The 19,830-nt window shown below is 40.3% G+C and overlaps 1 protein-coding gene across 1 annotated transcript in view; it reads right to left on the reverse strand.

Moving 5' to 3' along the window:
• The window catches only part of MKX (mohawk homeobox), a 63,839-nt gene extending 54,229 nt beyond the window's left edge, over positions 1–9,610 (reverse strand). The window contains exons 1-3 of the mRNA XM_049777804.1: positions 9,352–9,610; positions 7,753–7,912; positions 10–163 (exon numbers count right to left, since the gene is read on the reverse strand). Coding sequence (XP_049633761.1) covers positions 10–163; positions 7,753–7,912; positions 9,352–9,539 — 502 coding nt within the window. The 5' untranslated portion in view covers positions 9,540–9,610. The remainder of the gene's footprint in view (positions 1–9; positions 164–7,752; positions 7,913–9,351) is intronic.
• Positions 9,611–19,830: the final 10,220 nt, after the last annotated feature.

Here is a 19,830-nt window from a genome sequence, read left to right on the forward strand (position 1 = left end):
TGAACAAACCTTCAGAACATGAATCATCACTGCTTACACTGAGTCGCTCAGCATTTCCTTGGACATATTTGTTGTACAACTTTATTCGTAAAGCCCAACTTAAATCAGGCTGTCGAACAGTATTCTTAAGCCGACGTCTTGCATTAGCAAACCAATTTGACACCTAAAAAGAATTATTTTTCAATTAAGAAGATATAAAAATCATCCATAATACAATTACTTTTGCATAATGGATCTAAGTCTCTCTCTGTGTCATTGATCAATAAATAGTCTAAGATGATAAAAGTATATTCATATCCAGTCACTCACTCAACAAATAAGATTAGCACTTCCTACAAAGATTGAGCACTTGCAACATTCTGGGAGTCAAACTACATTACATTTTCAGTCTAATAAGAGAGTAAAAATATGCAATGATTCTAACATTAAAAATAGTCAGATGAATGGCTCACAAGATATTTAGCAAAAATGATAGAAGAGCCTAAAGGAAGAAGCTATTTTTTGTAAGGAATGCAAGACTCAATGAAGAATTAGGGTTTTTTTTTGTTTGTTTGTTTGTTTATTTTTTTAGCCACACCCAGCAGTGCTTCTGGCTCTGCACTCAGGAATCACTCCTGATCAGGTTTGGAGGATCATGTGTGCCAGGGAAAGAACGTGGGATAGCTGTCTGTAAGGCAAGTTCCCTATGCTGCTTCACTCTTGCATTTAAAAATGCAAGCTTTGAATGAATGTCTGACATATGGATAGTGAAGCATGCTCCCACTGTAAGGCTATAGAACAATTAAGAAAAAAATAAACACTAGAGACATGACCATGGGTAAGAGAAGTTGACAATCACCTTGAGGCATCAAACCTGATTGTGACAAGAAAGTAAGCAAAATTGTTCAAGGGTAAAAGGATATGCTTGATTTGGGCAATGTTTCATCTGAGGAGGTTCCAGAAAAGCATAGATGAGACACACAAAAACATGGTCCTAGACAGAAATGGTGAGGAAGATCAGATCTGGGTGAAATGTTCAGATGTGAGAGTTAAAATTGTAAACAAACAAATTTAAAAAAGAGGGTTAAAAACTAAATTCAGTGGGGCTAGAGCGGTGGTGCAAGCGGTAAGGCGTCTGCTTTGCCGGCCCTAGCCTAGGACGGACCGCGGTTTGATCCCCCGGCTTCCCATATGGTCCCCCAAGTCAGGTGATTTCTGAGCACATAGTCAGGAGTAACCCCTGAGCGTCACCGGGTGTGGCCCCAAAACCAAAAAAAAAAAAAAAAAAGAAACCTAAATTCTGGGAATCACCGGCAATTAAGGAGGTAGGACTATACAAGAGAGGTGAGAGAAATAATGTGAGACTGAGCAAGCAGAGAAGTAGGAGAGGGGGAAAATCAAACAGCACCTGCTAGAACCAAGGGCACGTGTTTACCAAAGTAAATAGGCAAAAGCAAAGAAATAAACCCATCCATATAGAGCCAACACACTCCCCCCTCTTTTTTGCTGTGGACTTTAAAATCCTAAAATGTTAAGGTTCTTTCTATTATTCATGTAACCTAAAGGCTAATATTTGACTTTGACAGAATCAAATGCTGAAATAGAATAATTGGGTCTTTTTGTCCATTTGTTCCAGAATGAACTCACATTGTTAAAATGGTTTATATGGTGCAATGCTTGCACTGTGAGGTCCTATTTTTAGATTTATATTATTAATGCACATAGCTCAGTCACTAATTATCCAATGAATTTGTGGTAAGGCTTGCAAAAAATTAATTTTATTACAAATTGAAAATTCTAATATTTTGTCACTATGTAGTTTTGCTTAGTTTTAGTTTTAATTTGGTTATACTCTCATCCAGATCTACGTAAATATAGATAATAAATATATGAAATACTATATATTCTTTTTGACTTAAGCAAAAGTCACTCCACTTTATTTTATTTTGTCACTTTATTTTATATTATTGTTTTTAGTTTGGGTGCCACACCCAGTGATGTGATGTGACAACTACTACCTCTGCATTTTCAGAAATTACTTCTGGATAATTCTCCCAGAGTGTAGTAATAACACTCCTGTGGTGCTTGGTAAACCATATGGGATGCTAAGGATCTAACCCAGCTTGGCCACACGCAAGGCAAATGCCTACCCCTTGTCTCTCCTTTTAAACTCTCCTTTTAAAGATATGCACAATGAGGTAATATATAACCTTATTATTTCAGACACCTTAGTCTTCATTGATCCTCTACCCTCTCAAGTTCTGCTATTACTACTATAATTCAATCTGACTTCCAATTGCCTTCTCTAACCTCTATAGACAATTTCTGGGACTATTCAACACACCACACATACACAGACACACATTGAGTAATTCCTCAGCATTAGTCATTGAAGTTAAGAACTAGTAATAGATCAATTCTATTTCCTATACACATAGAAAGTTTAGTTATGAAGGTTATTTGTCCACACAATTCCTCAATCTTCTACTATAAAATCATTGTCAAATACTCATCAAAATCCTTATTGCTTCTAACAGGTACTTTGAGAAAGCGATTTTAAAATTTAGGTATAAATGACATGAATATATAATATATGAAAATATTATATTCATTTTAAGTGTTGAAATTATTTAGTTTGTGAATATTATGAAACAGTCACTGCAATTAAGTCTAGTTAGCATCCATGTCTATATGTCAGTATAAAATTTTAGGGAGGAATAAAAAATTTAGATTTATTCTACTAACTTAAAAATAAACAATACAGTATTATTAAATATGGTCCTATATTCCTTTATCTATATTTATAGATGTATTTACTTATCTACATGCCCCAACTTTCTTTTCTATTCATCCATGAATAGAACAGTTAGTATGCTTCCATTTCTTATTTTTAATGTTTTACTTATTTATATATTTATTGGCATATCTGGATATGCTCAAGGTGCACTCCTGGTCCCACATTCAGCCCCAGGGTACCATATGGGATGCCTGGGTAGGCCAAGTGTAAGACAAGAGCCTTACCTGTTGTACTACCACTCCAGACCTCTTCCATTTCTTGACTTCTCTACATAATGCATCAATAAACATAAAGTGCAATTTTAATGCCTTTTTAATTTTATTTATTTTTTTACTTTTATTGAGATACTGCAATTTGAATATTGTTACTTATACTCTTCATGCATGCATCATTACAACATTCCACAGGGTGCAGGAAATTTCTGACTGTTTTCCATAGTGCTTACATGATTATACCAAAATGCACAAAATTCTCATCAATACTTGCTACGTATTGCCTAATTTTTTATTTTTATTTATTTTTATTTATTTATTTATTTTTTGGTTTTTGGTTTTTGGACCATCCCCAGCAGTACTCAGGGATTACACCTTGCAGAGTTTAGAAAACTTTATGAAGTGCCAGGAATTGAACCTGTGTTGGTCATGTGCCAGGCAATTTCTCTATCTGCTGGATGATCTATCTTTTAGACTATCTTATCTCTCTGGCCTTTTGATTTTGTTGATAGTTCCCTTTTGCTCCTTCTAATTTCTTGCCCAATTGCCCAGGACTTCTAGTACTTTGCTAATGTTTATCACAGCCTGTTTCTAAATTAATCTCATAAACTTGGCAGGCTAATCAGCTAATATATTTACTTTGCCAGTATATTACCAGAAATTTACAGTATAATTATTTAATATCTATTTGTTTAGTATTTGTTTAATTTTTATCTGTAATGGGCTGTGGAAATAGTAGAGAAATAGCTAATGGATGTGTTTATAGTTTATAGTTTTTTTTCAATTTTAGAGCTTTAAAATCACTCTTATAGTGACTGTTTAGAGATTCATATATATTGGAAGAGAAACTGTGGCTTTCATCCTACACTAACTATGGAGTTCACCTTTTTTTTTTCATTTTAACAGAGCAATTATTACAGTAAATGCAAAGGAATAAGTTGACATCTGTTTACTTTTGAACACATAAGATTAATAAGTCACTTTGGTCCATTTCCACTGAGACAGTGATCAACTCATTTCCACATTATGTAGTACAATACTAGGAATAATATAAAAGACTCAATCTGAAATTTTGTTATTTTTATCATTTGACAGTGACCATAATTAGATATCTATCACAAGACTACTCAATATCATTTTGTATCAAGATAGGGGAGAAATTTGTACCAGAGCAGTTTAATTTAACCAATGTTCTTGAATGTATTATAGGAATGTGTGCTAATAATATTCAGTCATCAAAACAATCACAAGTTCCACTTGCTCTGTACATTATATTGTGATCATAAAGAAATCATCTCAAAAGACATTTGCTTTTATAATTCAGAATAAATAGAAATGTCTTTTAAAACATATGTACATGTATAATGAAAAAGAATGAGCCTAGATATCTCTAGCTATTATTCTCATCAAATTTCTTCAAAGGCAAGTTACATAGCTTATAACAATATTAACTTTCTTTTTCAGTATTTTTATCTTTATTTAAATATTTTTACACTTTTATGTTAAGTCATAGAAAACAAGTAAAATGAAATGTTGATTACTGTCAAAACACACCCACTCACACACATATACACATGAAACTCCCCTATTACTTATATTAAGAAATTTTACCTTATTAGCAAATAGATGTCAGATTAATTAATCAAGAAACAATCATAGAAAATTCAAAGAAATTGATGAAAATAGTGAGTAAAAATCAATAGAAGTTGCAGAAACATTTCTTTGCATTTTATTATATAGGAATAAAAATATTTAGGTGTCAATGGATGTCATCAAGCTTTTACTTCTCAGGACAATACCTTTTGTGATATTAAAATACATTTCCTCCATAATGTCTCAGCCTTTTGTTTCTAAGTTGTAAGAGATATTGCTGACCATTTTAACACCATTCTTTATTGTGTTAAGTGGGACAGCAATACAAGGCAATAGTAATTCTTATGAAAAGTTTGACACAGTTTGAAAAGTTTGACATAGTTTGAAAAGTTTGAACAATAAAGAATATATTGAGGGCGAAAATTCTCAGAATATAAGACCAATTATAGTTAAGGAATAAAACAGTAATTCTGATTGGTTATTAATCCAAACCATCAGAAACAGAGATAGAAGATACTGCAGCAAATGAGAGATAGGGGTTTGAGGCCAGAATGAAGTCACACCCAATTTGATCTAACTATAAAAATGTGATATACTGACACTAAATGATTTATACGATGCTTATTCTATTGAGCAACCACATAGCATTAAAGATAATAAACTGTATTCAATAAATTCCCTACCAAAGGATGAAACTTAAATCAGACTAACTTGTCAAATTTCAAGAAATTCTCTAATTTCCAGAAAGGCACTTTGGAAAGTCAACTGATAGTTACATCTTCCAATCAAAGCATGTATAGGTTGTTCATTACATGCAAAGCATTGCATCAAATAATGTGAGAGTAAGACACAGTCAGTCTTCTCAAATAGCCTGTCTCCATAGAAGACATTTAAGGATTTAGAGGGATCAAAAGCTTTATTCAGATCACAGCTTTGTAGTTTCCCCCAGAAGTGTAAAGTATTTACACAAATTATTTGATTTCCTGTGGAGTGAGAATTTCCTTTGGATGTTTAATGTATGTCTGACTTACAAAGCCCTCATACAGAAACACCTTCTTTAAAAAACACAGAGGTAAATAGATCACCATGTTCGTATTCACATATATATGCACACATTTATTCTTACATAGATACCCCATTGTGCCTAATTTAAAATAATTGGGTTCAAATTGAATTATATTAAGTCCCTTGGTTATTTTATACTTTTCTCCCTTGTATCACTAACTTTCAGAAACTGACCTCATTTGCTTTAACTCTGAATTTCATTAGTGAGTTATCATTTATTGTAACTAACTGTGTTCATTTAAAAAGTGTCTTTATTTCATGAGAACTGATATGGAAGGAAGAAAATGTAATAAGAAAAGTTTCCATTATGTGAATAAAAATGTCACATATAATTAGAAAGCTCAAGAAACTTATTAAAATTATTCACAAATTGTGTTCAAACAATTATCATAGGTAAAAATTGAATTTTGTATTAAAATAATAATGTCTTGCATTGCAGCTCAATGAAATTATTGCACAAAAAATTTAAAGACCTTTCAAAAATAAAAACATATCATAAGAATTTTTGCTTCTTATACAAAAGAATAGACATCTTAAACAACTATTCTCATATTTGATCAATCCAATAACATTTTGTTGCTAAAATCATTCAAATAACTCACAAATTAGCGTATCTTCAAAGTGAATAATATATATGTTTAAACCTAAATTATGAACATGCATATTTCTGTAAGTTACATTTTCTGTCTGGAATAATTTCCTTAAATTACTTTTGCAAATTACTGGAAGTGCAAATTGTTAAACAGGTAGTAAAAATACAAGGTGAAAAGAATATTAAATTAATTTTCCCACAAAACTATAATAAATTACTATTAATATGAAACAAAACAGAAATGCTAATCTCTGCCATTATACCCTGAAAGAAACAAAATAAATAATAAACAAATTCTTATTATAGTTTAAGTAACCTAAATATAAGTCAGCTTTCAGGCTTTGACAAGCTTTCCAATAATTCCTAAATCTAAACCAATACTGTGTAGGAAAACAATTTTTGCTTTGTCTATAGGTAAGTATGTTTTTTATTTGGAGGCCCTCTTTTACTATAGAAGTGTATTTTAAAACAAAATGTCAAAATTTCACAATTGTAATGATGTAAATACTTCTACAGCATATGAGACTTCCCAGCTCATTTAGATCATTTTCCTCTTTTTGAATAAATTTATTGTGTCTTCACATATGAACATCCATGTCATTGTATTTATTAAAGAAAACCTGTGTGCTAGGATGTGCATTAAACTCTTTAGGCCTAGTCGCACCACCTGGAAAATTGATAATAACAGCTCTACTTGAGCATATTTTTGTAAATATCCTATAAGATACTATAAAGACGAAGCTAGTCAATATAAAATAAAGTTGTCATTAGAGGGGAAAAAACGCAAATCTGAACCCTATTTTTAAACAAATGACCAGACAACTCCAGTATTTCATATCTTCCTGTTCTTAACTTTCTTAGAAAGAAATATACAAGCAACAACTTTTTAGATTTCAGTCAATTTCTAGCTTGTGTCTTCTTAAAGCAAAAACAAAGTCCAATTTTTGCCCTTCCACCCACCTTCTTGCTGATACGAGAAAATTTAAAAGCCCACTTGACCTTATATAGAGTGCCATTTTGTGTGGTTCACGAGAGTGGTCCAGGCCCAGTGGATTCAGCATCCTGAATGTTCAGAGAGGCCTGAACATATGAACACACCCTTGCCTTATGACTGAATCAGAAACCCTAGGGTGTGGCTCAGCCATGCCTTCTAAGGAATCCTCTAGTCAAGCAATTCTGTTGCTTACTCCAATAGGCCCATTTGTAACTATCTGCATACACAGACCAAGTTTCCAGATAATCTTTTTTAATATTCTGAGCTTCACTTTTCACTGTGTCCCTAACAAAACCCCAAGTGAGCCATCCTGAATGCAGCATTGGCACTGAACAGAAAAATAAGGTCGAGAAAAAAAACCCAGAAATTTCCCACAGAGCCTCAGCTGCAGATCTGACCAGGCTGCAAAGGGAGGCCAGAAGTCACTGCAGGAACGGAGATACCTCACTGGCCCTAAGGGATGAAAAATCTCAATCGGGCTGCTTTTGGAGACGTGTGGGGAGCTAGGTGGGCTGATTACCTGCACTAGCGTCATCTGCGAGCCGAGGGCCAAGAGTATCTTCTCCGTTTTGGTGGGGTACGGGTTGTCCCGGTGCTTGTAAAGCCACTGCTTGAGCGGCCGCGCCATGTCTTGCAGAGCCTGTCGTTTGTGCCTCACCTTTCCGCTGTTCTGCCGGGCCCTGGGACATGGGAGAGAAGGAGGCCCAGATGAGCGCAGCCCCCATCCCGCCCCCATATTAGCCTCCACTGCAGGAGGGAGTCACAGAAAAGGAAGTCATGAAGGCTATCCAGAAAGTCTTTGTGTAAAATAGCCTGGTTGTCGCTAGGCTGACGACAGGGATGTTTCTTCCCCCAGGGAGATGTCTAGGACACGGGTTAGAAGAAGGTTAAGAGATTTGATTGAAAGCGTTACTCAAACGACTTGGCTGTCACCCTCGCCTGCCTGCCTGCCCACTGGCTGCTATGAGCACTGGAACATTCTTTCAAGGAACTCAGCCTGCTGGGGACTTTCCGTCGCCTACAAGCAAAGAGCCATCTCATTGCCCTTAACGTGGAGCACTAGCACTAGCAAAAGGGGAAACTTGCAAACGGAAGCTTACGGAGCAAGGATGCAGAACCGAGAGGGCACTCTGGGGGCGTTTAAACATCTGGAAAGCTCTGTCTTATTCGGGACAGGAAAAAGATCGCAAAAAAAAAAAAAAAAAAAATGAGGACGGGATTGCTGCGCCTTGGAAGCTAGACTTGGTCGCTAGTGCGCTCCCAGACGGCTCCGGGAGGTGTCGCCGCACGGCCACCATCGCTCCCGGCCCCTTAGGGAGTCTCGCGCGCTTGCGCCTGGGCCACGGAGCCTCTTTTTCCTCTTTCCAACACTTTGAAATCCAATTCCAAAAGGACCTAATAGTAGCATTTTTGTTGAAACCCAATCTCACCAGCTGATGCAATCCTTCAGGTGGAGACGGGCCGGAGCGCAGCCCCTGCCCCTGCGGATGCGGCTGGAGCGAGCGGTCCAGACATTTGGGGCTTATCCCGAGTAGCCAGCACCCCCAGAAAACTCCATATCCTCTCAGTCTTTCACCCTGCTAAGCCGAAACGCTCCGGGTTCGCAGCGGACCGCGCCGAGCCACATGCGCGCGCGCGTCTCCAAGGACTTGGCACCCGGGCCCCACCCCTGGACAGCGATTCGTGACTTCAAGACGGTTTGAGGAGCCGCGGGGACCGCAGAGGGGAAGCCCACGGGGCTGGCCGGACCTGGGAATCCCCGTCTGCTTGGCCCTGCCCTGTTCCTACAACCCACTCAGTCCCTCCAAGTCGGTTCGCAGTCGTGCGTTCGTCCCCGCGGTCCAAAACATCCCCAAAGAGCTGCCCGTGTCCGAGGGCTCAGGGGCGCAGTGCTCGGAATACAGGGTTTCTGCAAGCTTTTTTTTGAACTATCTTGACAATGAACCCGGGTGAGAAATGAAGATCTTTTAAAAATAAATAAGCGCGCAAGACCAGGAGGTGGAACCTGCCCTCTTGGGAACTCCGCAAAATTCCGGGTCCTGGTTACTAGCCCGTCTGCGCCCTTGGCCCGCACCCCTCCAGATTGCAGAAGAGCAGAGGTCCAGAGGGGCGCACCTACCCGTTCCGCCTGTGTCTCAGGCCGAGGTTGTCCTTGAGGGTCGGGCCATCGGGAATGCCCATCTCGGGGCGGACGTGAGCACTGTCCAGGACACCGCCAAAGGGCCTGCCGCTGCGCTCCCGCTCCGCAGCGCTGCGGTCCTCAAAGAGCACCGCGCCGCCGAGCTTGTTGAAGACGAAGGTGTTCATGGTGCGGGCAGACAAGGGCGCGCGCCGCGACCGCTGCGCCTCGGGACCGGGCCGCCGGGAACTCTGCAGGGCTCGGGCTCTAGAATACGAACGGTCATTATTATTCGCAGGGAGAACTCCCACCCTTACGCATCCCGAACCCCGAATATGACGTGGGGCGTGGGCGCGGGGCATCAAGACCTCTCCCCACCTCTCCTTTCCACTCCATTCCCACAGTCGCATCTCCTACCCTCCTCCAGGTCTGAGCGAATATTCTGCCCCTAGGCAAAAAAAAAATTCCTAAAGGAGCCTCCGGGTCTTGGGTTTTAATCTGAACCAGCAGCTCACACCACAGGGCTACGGGGCTGCTCTGTGTTCTCTGATCAGAACTGAAGCCGAAAGCTTTTCCGAGCTCCCACTCCGGTAATAAGGAGGGGTGGAAAGGAAGGGGGAAAATTGTGTGTGTGTGTGTGGGGGGGGGGTAATACGAACAACCGCATCCGCAAGCCCCAGTTAATGAGTCCCAGGCCATACCGGGATTTCGGGGATTTTCATGTTTTTTAGATCCTGGATGGTTTGGCTCAAACCCCTGCGTCCTCATTCTGGCTAACGTCCCTCGGGGTGGGAATGAGGACAGGAGAAAGTTAGCAGACTCCAGAGCTAGAAAGTTAAGTGGTACCATTTTCCCTCTTCCCCCTTAAATACACCCCCCCCACACACACACACACAAACACACAGCGTAATAATGCATTGGAACTGGGCAGGTCCAGGCGCCTAAGTCCCCAGTTTGCCCATCAGCGGACGATCGGTTCGGTCCCCCGCAGTGCGGGTACGAGCCTGGAGCTGGGAACCCTTCCTCTCCCTCCTCTTTCTGGGCCCCAGCATCCCCATTTCCTCGGCTGCAAAGGTGTCAAAGCCCAAAGAGACACCGCGGCCAGCGCGCCACCCGGCCCGCGGTAGCCACAGTCGCGGCAAGGTGCCAGCCAGCTCACCTCCCAGGTTGCCGCGGTCCGGAGTGTCCGCCCGCAGCGCGCGGGCGCCGGGGCAAGTCCACGCCGCCAACCGGCAGCCGAGTTTCCACCCCGAGGCGCGCAGACGCCCCAGCGCCCTCACCCTGCCCCCCCAAATCCCCGCCGAGAGCTTCGGGGCGGTTCCCATTTCATCCCTACCGCCTCCGTTTGGTTGCCAGAGATCACCCCCTCCCCTCCATCACCAACCCCCTGCGGTGTGGACTGGCATTCACCACCCCTTTCACCCCATCCTCTGCCCTACCGAGCGCCCACAACTCGCCAACGCCCCCCGCCCCGCCCTCTGGCCACCACCGCAGCGGCCACGCGCGACATTTAGGGCTGTGATCACGGCTACTCCACGCGAAGGGACTCAATGTATTTGGTGGAAAGGTGAAGTCGGACCTCTGCTGGCTGACCCGGGTACCAGGGGACCGGGTCCTCTCGCGTGCAGACAGGTACGTGCCCGGGGGAGTGTTCACAGCCTCTGCGAGAAGTGCGAAAGCCAATTTCTGTGCACGCAGCCCTCCAAGGCAGAACTCGCCTTTATTTATTTAATTTTTTTTTTGGTTACGCTTCTTATTTTTTCTCCAATCTGTGCATTCTGTATGATTTTGCATCCACTCTTTGCAAAATCACACTTCCCCACCCCAAGCCCCATCTGAACCCCTTGGCGCACCCCTCCCCGTCTCTGGGTTCTCCTAAATTTCAAGGATGCATTTTCCCTAGAGAGGCCTCGGTTGAGGGCAGACACGGCGGACCTGTGTCCTGTTGTGCCCAGCTCCTGCAGAGTTCGAGGTTGGTGAACCCCGACGCTGCCTGTTTGCGCCCGAATGCTACCAGGCTATGTGGGGGGATGGGGCGACTAAGGGGACCCTGAACTGGGCGTGTGAACCACATTTCCCCAGCGCTTCTCCTCTGCTCCCGCGCGCCCCCAAACTTACACCCGATTCACTCTACTGCAATTTGGGAAGCTTAATCACCTCCGGCGGGGAGGATCCCTTTGCAGCGCCCTCGAACAATTTCAAAGCCAAGAAGGCGCGGCCAGGTGGGCTTCTTTTAACATCCCCAAGGCCCGCGGTTGGGGGCCAATACCCAGGGGCGCGTCCCCAAAGGACCTCGAAGGGAGGTGGGGGGATGGGAGGGGAGCTCCCCCCCAGAGCGTGGAGTGGAGGGTAGAGAGGCTCGGGAACCTCCCCAGTGGGACCCCGCGACGCGAGGGAGCTACCTGGGGCCGCTGGCTGTCCCGCGTCGAGGCTAGGCGCACTCCCATCCCCGCCGCATGTTCTCTGCACGGGCTCCAGCGCGCTCACCGCCGCCACCGCCGTGGTCTGGGCTTTATTTACCCAGACAGGCGCGCACGGCCCGGGAATAGGGATAGCGAGGTCTTCTCATGTTTCCTGACTGCGCAGCCCAGCCGGCGAACATCCTGCGGGCCCGATATCCACGTTCCCGGGCGGCCCACAGGCAGCAGCCTCCGGCCGCCACTACCGTTAACCCTAGCGGAGAAGCCGGCGCCACCCGGGAACCCTCGGGGCACCCCGACCCAGTGGAAGCAACAGGAGCAAATTGCCTTCGCGCTCCGAGAGGGGAAATTGGAGAAGCTGCAACTTGCGTTCTCACCGGGTGCAGGCGACTTGGATGCAAATCGGTTTCTTAGCCGGGAATTTCATCCCATGTCTTTAGCATGCACCCATGATGCTCTTCCTAGAGAAGATTTCGGGGGAAAGTGAAGGAGCCGGGATTGTGCCAGGCTTACCCCCCACACACAACCCCAGCTTTGGGTTGCCCAAGGTGCTCCTTAGCTGTCAATCAGCGGCTTCTCTGTTCTTGTTGTCTCAAGGCCAAGGCGTCTCCCCCTATCCAGACAGCGCTGGAGAAGCTGTGTTCGTGGCCCCCGCAGAGGGTTGGAGGAAGCAAGAATTTTTGGGGAGAGGCGAGCTCCGGAGCCCTTCAGCTACAATCCAGGTGTGGAAGAGAAGGTGAACCCAGGGCCAAGGACCTGCTTAAAGCTAAAGGGAAGGAACTAGGAAGAAAAGCCCCAGCTAGAGTGCAAGGAGAGAGGATGCCATCTGAGCCTCTTATTGATGATCCTTGGCTTCCTCCCATTACCCCAAATATGAAAGCCGCGAAAGCTGTGGTTTAGGTATAGTGCAGTCTCAAAGCTCCAGGCTGCCCAGAGTTCCTCAAGGCACTGAGCCCGGAGTCTTTCTTTTCTTTTTTTCTTTCTTTCTTTCTTTCTTTCTTTCTTTCTTTCTTTCTTTCTTTCTTTCTTTCTTTCTTTCTTCTTTCTTTCTTTCTTTCTTTCTTTCTTTCTTTCTTTCTTTCTTTTCTTTCTTCCTCTCTTTCTTTCTCTTTCTTTCTTTCATTTCTTTCTCTTCTTTCTCTTTTTTCTTTCTCTTTCTTTCTTTCTTTATTTCTTTCTTTATTTCTTTCTTTCTTTCTTTCTATCTTTCTTTCTTTCTTTCTTTCTTTTTCTTTCTTTCTTTCTTTCTTTCTTTCTTTCTTTCTTTCTCTTTCTTTCTTTCCTTCTTTCTCTCTTTTTCTTTCTCTTTCTGTCTTTCTCTTCCTCTTCCCCTTCTCTTTCTCCTTCTTCTCCTTCTCCTTCTCCTTCTCCTTCTTCTTCTTCTTCTTCTTCTTCTTCTTCTCCTCCTCCTCCTCCTCCTCTTCCTCCTCCTCCTCCTCCTTTTCCTCCTCCTCCTCCTCCTCTAAGCAGAGGAATCCCTAAAACCTAAAATTATCGGTCGTTTGTCTCTTATATTTCTAAACGTGGCCAATCTAAGCAACGTCCTTTTAAATAGCTTGAAAGCAGTCAAAACAATTAAAGTCATTATATCTCCAAAATTAATCACAGTTCGGAATTTTCCGTTTTGTTATCTCCCCAGGACAAGCCCACGATACAGGCAATTGTATAATCTAAAGCAGAAAGGGTTGTAGGTTAGTCTTTTTTTTTTTTTTTTTATTTTACCCATCGGCTGGGAAATACACTTCTTTGATAAGGTTTCCAGATGCCCTTGGTTCTCTTATATAACTTGCAAAGAAAAGTTTGCATCTTCTCATGGGTGTTGTTTTTGACTTGTTGTGCTGTGTTCACAAATGCTGCCACTCTATGGACCTCACTCCAGGGATATCAGGTCAGAGATACTTCATTGAGTCTCAGCTACAGATTCTCAGGGAACAGATTTTACCAGAAAAGAACGTGTCATTGACAGCCCATAGGAAAGAAACCTGTTCTCTTCGATAGCTTCTAAGATCACCAAGCATTATAGTGAAATCAGCTAAAGCATGGCTCTCTGACATATATTTTGGTCAGCTCTGTCACATTAAAGCAACAGGCATGCTTGCATAACTTACAATTTCATAATATCCTACTATTTTTTTTTTACTGTATGCTGAGTATAGGACAAATGACTGTTGTTGTGTTTGGTTTTAATTGAAATTACACAACTTAATGCATTTAAGAGGACTTTGATTTAAGATTGATTCACATGTAAAATTATTTTCTTTAAATCTAATACAAAATATACAGCAAAATACTTCTGAAAATTTTAGAATAATAATATTATAATATAACTATTCTTGGGTTATCAATAAAAACTTAATCCGTATGGGTTAATTCTTATGGATAGTATCTTAAACTCTGGGTTAGTTTTGACACCCTTCTTAAAACTTTATTTTTGCTAAAATAACTCTCTCCACAGAAGAATTAGATTTCTTATTTTTAACCCAGAGTTCAGGTATCTCTATCAACATATTAAATATTACCGTTTTCTAAATGAACTTTTCTGATTTCTTATGCTACATTTCAATTTCAGTATATGAAATGCTGTTTTATAATTCCCAGAAGTAATGCTTTTGATTTGAAGAAGCACTGTTTGAAGATGTATGAAAGAATATGTATTTTCTAAGAGATGACCATGTGTAGTGAGAGCAATGTAGGCCAGGATTTCAGAGACTGGAGCCCTTCTTTTAATTCAGGTGATGTTTATCTAGCTTGATTTTACTGATGTGTCAAATGAAGATAAATTCACATTTAGATAACTTGTCACACATAATTAGTAAGATTTTTTTAATGTGACATTTACCTATTGCTGAAGCTAGAAAAAAGTATTAAGAGCAATGAGCAGAAATTTAACCATTCTGTTGGCTTAGAAGGTAGATTAAATGCAGGCACTATTTACTTTCTAGTACAGAAGAGAGATCTTCAGTTTGATAATTTTTCTATTTTACTTAGGAACATGACATTTCACAACAAATATTGGCCCATGTTTTTAAAAACCATACTTACTTTTATTTACTTTATTTGGAGGGCTGTTGGGCCACACCTGACAGTACTCAGGCATTAATCCTGGCTCTGAGCTTAGAAATCACTTCTGCAGGCTCTGAGGACCATATGGGATGTCAGTGGTAGAAGTTGGGTTAGCTGTGTGCATGGCAAACACACTAACCTGTGTGCTATTGCTGCACCCCTATGATTGCTTTTAAACTCTTCTCCTCTGTCTATTGCTTATAGACAGTGAAATAGATTATAAGTCAGAAATGGCTTTCATTTCTCAGACAGATAGTTTAAAAGTAAATTTTTGAACAAAGAGCAACTCTACCTCACTGTAGGTTAGTATGTTCGTTGTGTAGAACCCCCTCTGAGGGTCCTTGTGCACCAGCCTAGCAGGCGTGAAGTTCTTGAGAAACATGCTAAGAAACACTGGTGAGAGTGAGATCCAGAAAAGTTATGAGATGTTTCTGCTTTGTTTGCCATTGAACTTGAATGAAATAAACAATGTGGAATAAATAGCCTTTCTTTCTTACATTCACTTTTTTTTTGTTTTGTTGTTTTTGTTTGTTTGGTTTTGGTCACACCTTGCAGTGTTCAGGGCTTACTTCTAGCTCTACAATCAGGAATCACTCCTGACTGTGCTAAGTGATTAATATTGCAGGTGGGGATCTAACACAGACCATCTGCATGCAAAGCAAGTGGTCTACTTGATGTACTATTGCTCTAGTTCTAAATTCACTTATAAGCAAATAACATAATATAAGTGAGAGTTTCTCTTTCATCAGTCCTTTAAATAGGTTTTCAGAAGTCACCACCAAGAGATGTCCTTGGCTGCTTTGCTGTACACACTTTCTACCTTCTACATGAACACCAAATTGTGCAACAAATAACTGACATCGTGTTTTCTGTGTGCTTATGTTTATTTTTGTTTTGGACCACAACCAGTAATGCTTAGGTGTTACTCCTGTTCCTGTACTTAGGAATCACTCCTGGTGATTCCCTGAGGACCATACGGGATGCTGAGAATCAGTCATAAATGAGCCATATACAAGGCTTTACCTGCTATACTATCTCTTTGACTCCTATGACCTATACACACAGAACTTTTTTTCCAGTTACTTCCTAGAGAACTTTATTGCAAATAAGTGTATACAAATGCAACTCCTCCTTTTTAACTATTGCTTGATGCTCCCCAATCGATTTAAGCCTTTTTCCCTATATCTTTCTGTCATGTTTTACTGTCATGAACATCAAACTGTCTTCCTTCCATGTTTCTTTTTCATACATTTATGTGATTCTCTAGAAAAAACTATATTGAATTAGAATTTCTGGGTAAATTGACACATTATTTAAAAATTTGATAAACTTTCAACTTTTCTTCTAACATACACTCTTACTAGCATATGAAAGTCTTTTGCCCACCTATTACATACAACTGTATATATTCAGTCTTCTAAGATTTACCTGTACAATATAGTATAATATATAATTCTTATTAAATAGTGCATTCATTATTACAGTTTTTACAAACAATTTTTAATGTTTATATGTTTTATGCATTGCAAATATCAGTTTCAAGTCTGCCTTTTACTGTTTTTACTTTTGCCTTATATAAGATCTGGATGTAAATATAATAAGTCATTAGGTGTGTAGTTCCCTTTATGAATTCTGAATTTTATGTCTTCTTACAAAGGTCTTTTTCTTTATGTTCTAGAAATTTGAACAATTGTTTTCATTTGCTCCTTCTGTAATTAGGTGAAAATTTAATGTGATCTTTTTCTTCTCAAATTAATCAATTATTTCTATGATTTGATTAAAGATTTTGTCCCCATTGATTTGAAATTATTTGTCCTATTTGTGTAGTGAATTCCTAGAACAGGATTGTGTGTAAGATTCACCCCTTAATACCTATGAGGTCCCAACACTCAAATGTGTGTGTGAATGTGTGTGTGTGTGTAGTAAATTCATTTCCATATGTATCCTGGTCTAATGAAGCTTTAAGAAATGTTAAAAAAACATTCAATATATTGTAACATATTTAATTTCAAGATTTTAAAACCATATTGTATTCTAAAGACTCCCAATATGATTTTGTTTCTAATTTCATAAACTGTCATACATGAAAATCGTAATATGTATTACCTGGTCATGGTTCATATGTAAATAGCTACATTAGTAGTTCTGCTACATTAGTAGTATCCTGGAATGAAGTTTATTCTGTTGGTCTTTTTAGAAGCAAACAGGAACACACTTTCAAGCAACTGTATTCTCCAGCACAGCATAGACTACACAGGACTTTTCACACACTCATCAAATCAAGGAGTGAGAACCCAACCTGTAGTGGAAAGTTATTGTAAAAGCAAGGAATCCTGCAGCATGACTTAAAAAAATAAAGTGCATTTTTCTTTTTGCTCAAAATATTATCAAATCTGGGACTGGTGAGGTGGCGCTAGAGGTAAGGTGTCTGTCTTGCAAGCTCTAGCCAAGGAAGGACAGAGGTTCAATCCCCCGGCGTCCCATATGGTCCCCCAAAGCCAGGGGCAGTTTCTGAGAGCTTAGCCAGCAGTAACCCCTGAGTATCAAACGGGTGTGGCCCAAAAAACAAAAGAAAAAAAACAAAATATTATGAAATCTGAATTAGTTTTTTCCCCTATAAAAACCAAGAAGAGAACCTTTAATATGTTGTATAAAAGCCAAATTCACTTTAAACAAAAAAAACAATTGCCAAGATTTTGTCACCACAGTTTCTGAAAGACCTTTAATCCATCTAAATGCAAGAACTACAAATGCTAAATAGTATTTGTTTAGCAGAGCAGAGAATCATGTGGGTTAATATCTCAATCTACATAACAGAGCTTCAGATAGGACCTGAAGAAACATTCCATCTTTTCCTTGAAACCAAAAGATCTTCTACTTTCTACACATGAAAAGCAAAACAAAACAAAAAACACAGTATATCTGGGCTCTGAAGAAATCCTGGGGGAAATATATACAAAATTTATGTTGAAATACTATAATACTGCCAAAGTATATATTGAAATACAAACAATGCAGCCCTCTGCCTATAGGTCAGAAGGAATCTGTAGCTAGAACCTAGTGTATGTACTTCAGGCATCTAGCCTAAGTTTTAAGATGCAGGTTACTCTATGTATTTCATGCCCTGTCAAGTTTTCTATCGATTTTCCCCTTAGTTCACCCCTACTTTCAGTTCCATCTTCCTTGTTTTTAATGTAGCTGTAGAATGTTAGTAAATCCTCCATGAGAATGCCTATGAGCAAAAGAGCCTTATACAGCTTTTGTTAAATAAGAAAATGCTTATGTTCTTCCTTAATTCTTTCCTATTGCCAAGAGCTGGACCTATAGGTGCCCCATATCTACTGACCAGGTGAATAATCTAAGGAACCATAGAGCCACATGATTTTATGAAATCATGTCTGGGTCTTCAGTGGAACACATGGTTAGGCTTTGCAGCCCAACTCAGCAAACTTTCCACAAAGCATCAGACAGGAATTGCTTTAAGCTCTTTGCCACAGGGGTCTTTGTTCCAATTAGCTCCACACTGTTAGACAGACATATTACTTGACTCTGAATGAGTTCTAATAAATGACATTGAATGGCCAACAAAGTTAAATTTTAAGTAATTTTTATGTCGCACCAAACATGTTTTTCACTGACTTTTTCCTCCTAGTTATTTAAAGATGTAAAGACTATGCTGGAGCAATAGCACAGTGGGTAGGGCATTTGCTTTGCATGTGGCTAACATGGGTTTGATTCCCATCATCTCATATAATCCCCTGAGCCTGCCAGGTGTGATTCCTGAGCTTGGTGGCAGGAGTAACCCCTGAGCGGATGGGTGTGGCCAGAAACAAACAACAATAACAAAAAAGATGCACATACAGAAAACAAATGAGTTTATTTTGGTGGTGGTGGTTTGGGTTGGATTTGGGAATCATATCCATGGTGCTCAAGGACTGCCCTGCTTCTACTTGGCTAGTGCTCAGGGGTGGTCACTCTCCTGATGGTGTTTTGAGGACTACTCAGGGCCAAAGGTCAAACCAGGTACTTTCTCATGCAAAGCATGTGCTTCTTTCATTTGAGCAATCTCCCTGACTCAGAGCTTTGACTCAAGGCTGTTTGTTGTCCCTTACTTGGAACCACTTTTGTCTGGACTCTTACTGAAAACAACACACTTCTTATGTAAATCACAATATTCAAACTTCCTGGCCAAAAGAAAGTTCATCTATATCCTGAGAAGTTCATACCTGTGCAAATGTGATTTTAATTACTACGATGTGTAGATTTAGGAACCAAAAATAGTTTTTTTGTTTTTTTGGGTTTTTTTTACTGTGACTATAGGCTGCAAGAACCATGAGGAGAGAAAATAAAAGGTAAAAATGCTTTCTCCCCTTCTCCTGGGAGTGTGTGTTCAGATAATTAGTGAAATCATTTTATAACAGGTTTTAATACTATAGGTTTGTTTTTTTTAATAAAAAATAAGACATTGGTATCTTTTAAAGCAAAGTATTTATGTTTGAGTTTGAATGTGTATTGTTTTATGATGTTGTGGAAAGTGGTGATTAACTTTTAAGGATTAGTGCTTTCTGAATTGATCTTTTCCTTCCTACCTCCCACCCTCCCCCCAGAAAAACCCTCAACTATCCTCGAATCTGAAGTATTTTTTATTGTTTTATTTATAAAGTAATCAACAATAAATATTTATGGTGCACCTGCATGCAAAATCCTGTTCCCAGAACTGCAGTGAACTTGATTTAAAAGACATGATCCATGTCTAGCTTACAAACCTGTTAAGAGAGCACAGGAAAACAAATATACTTCATCTTAAAAGTCTTAGGGTATCTGATATAAAGATTGGTAGAATCCAGTAAATCTGCAAATCATCTGTAGAAATGTATGATGGAGCCTGAAGACGATAGAATGGCCATTTTATATGTCTGCTACAAAGTGTATGACCATATTACCAACATCCTTCCCAAAGACATGCAAAAAGAGATCATTATTTCAGAAATTTGAG

Source organism: Suncus etruscus, chromosome 7 (assembly GCF_024139225.1).
Source record: "Suncus etruscus isolate mSunEtr1 chromosome 7, mSunEtr1.pri.cur, whole genome shotgun sequence".
NCBI lineage: Eukaryota > Metazoa > Chordata > Mammalia > Eulipotyphla > Soricidae > Suncus > Suncus etruscus.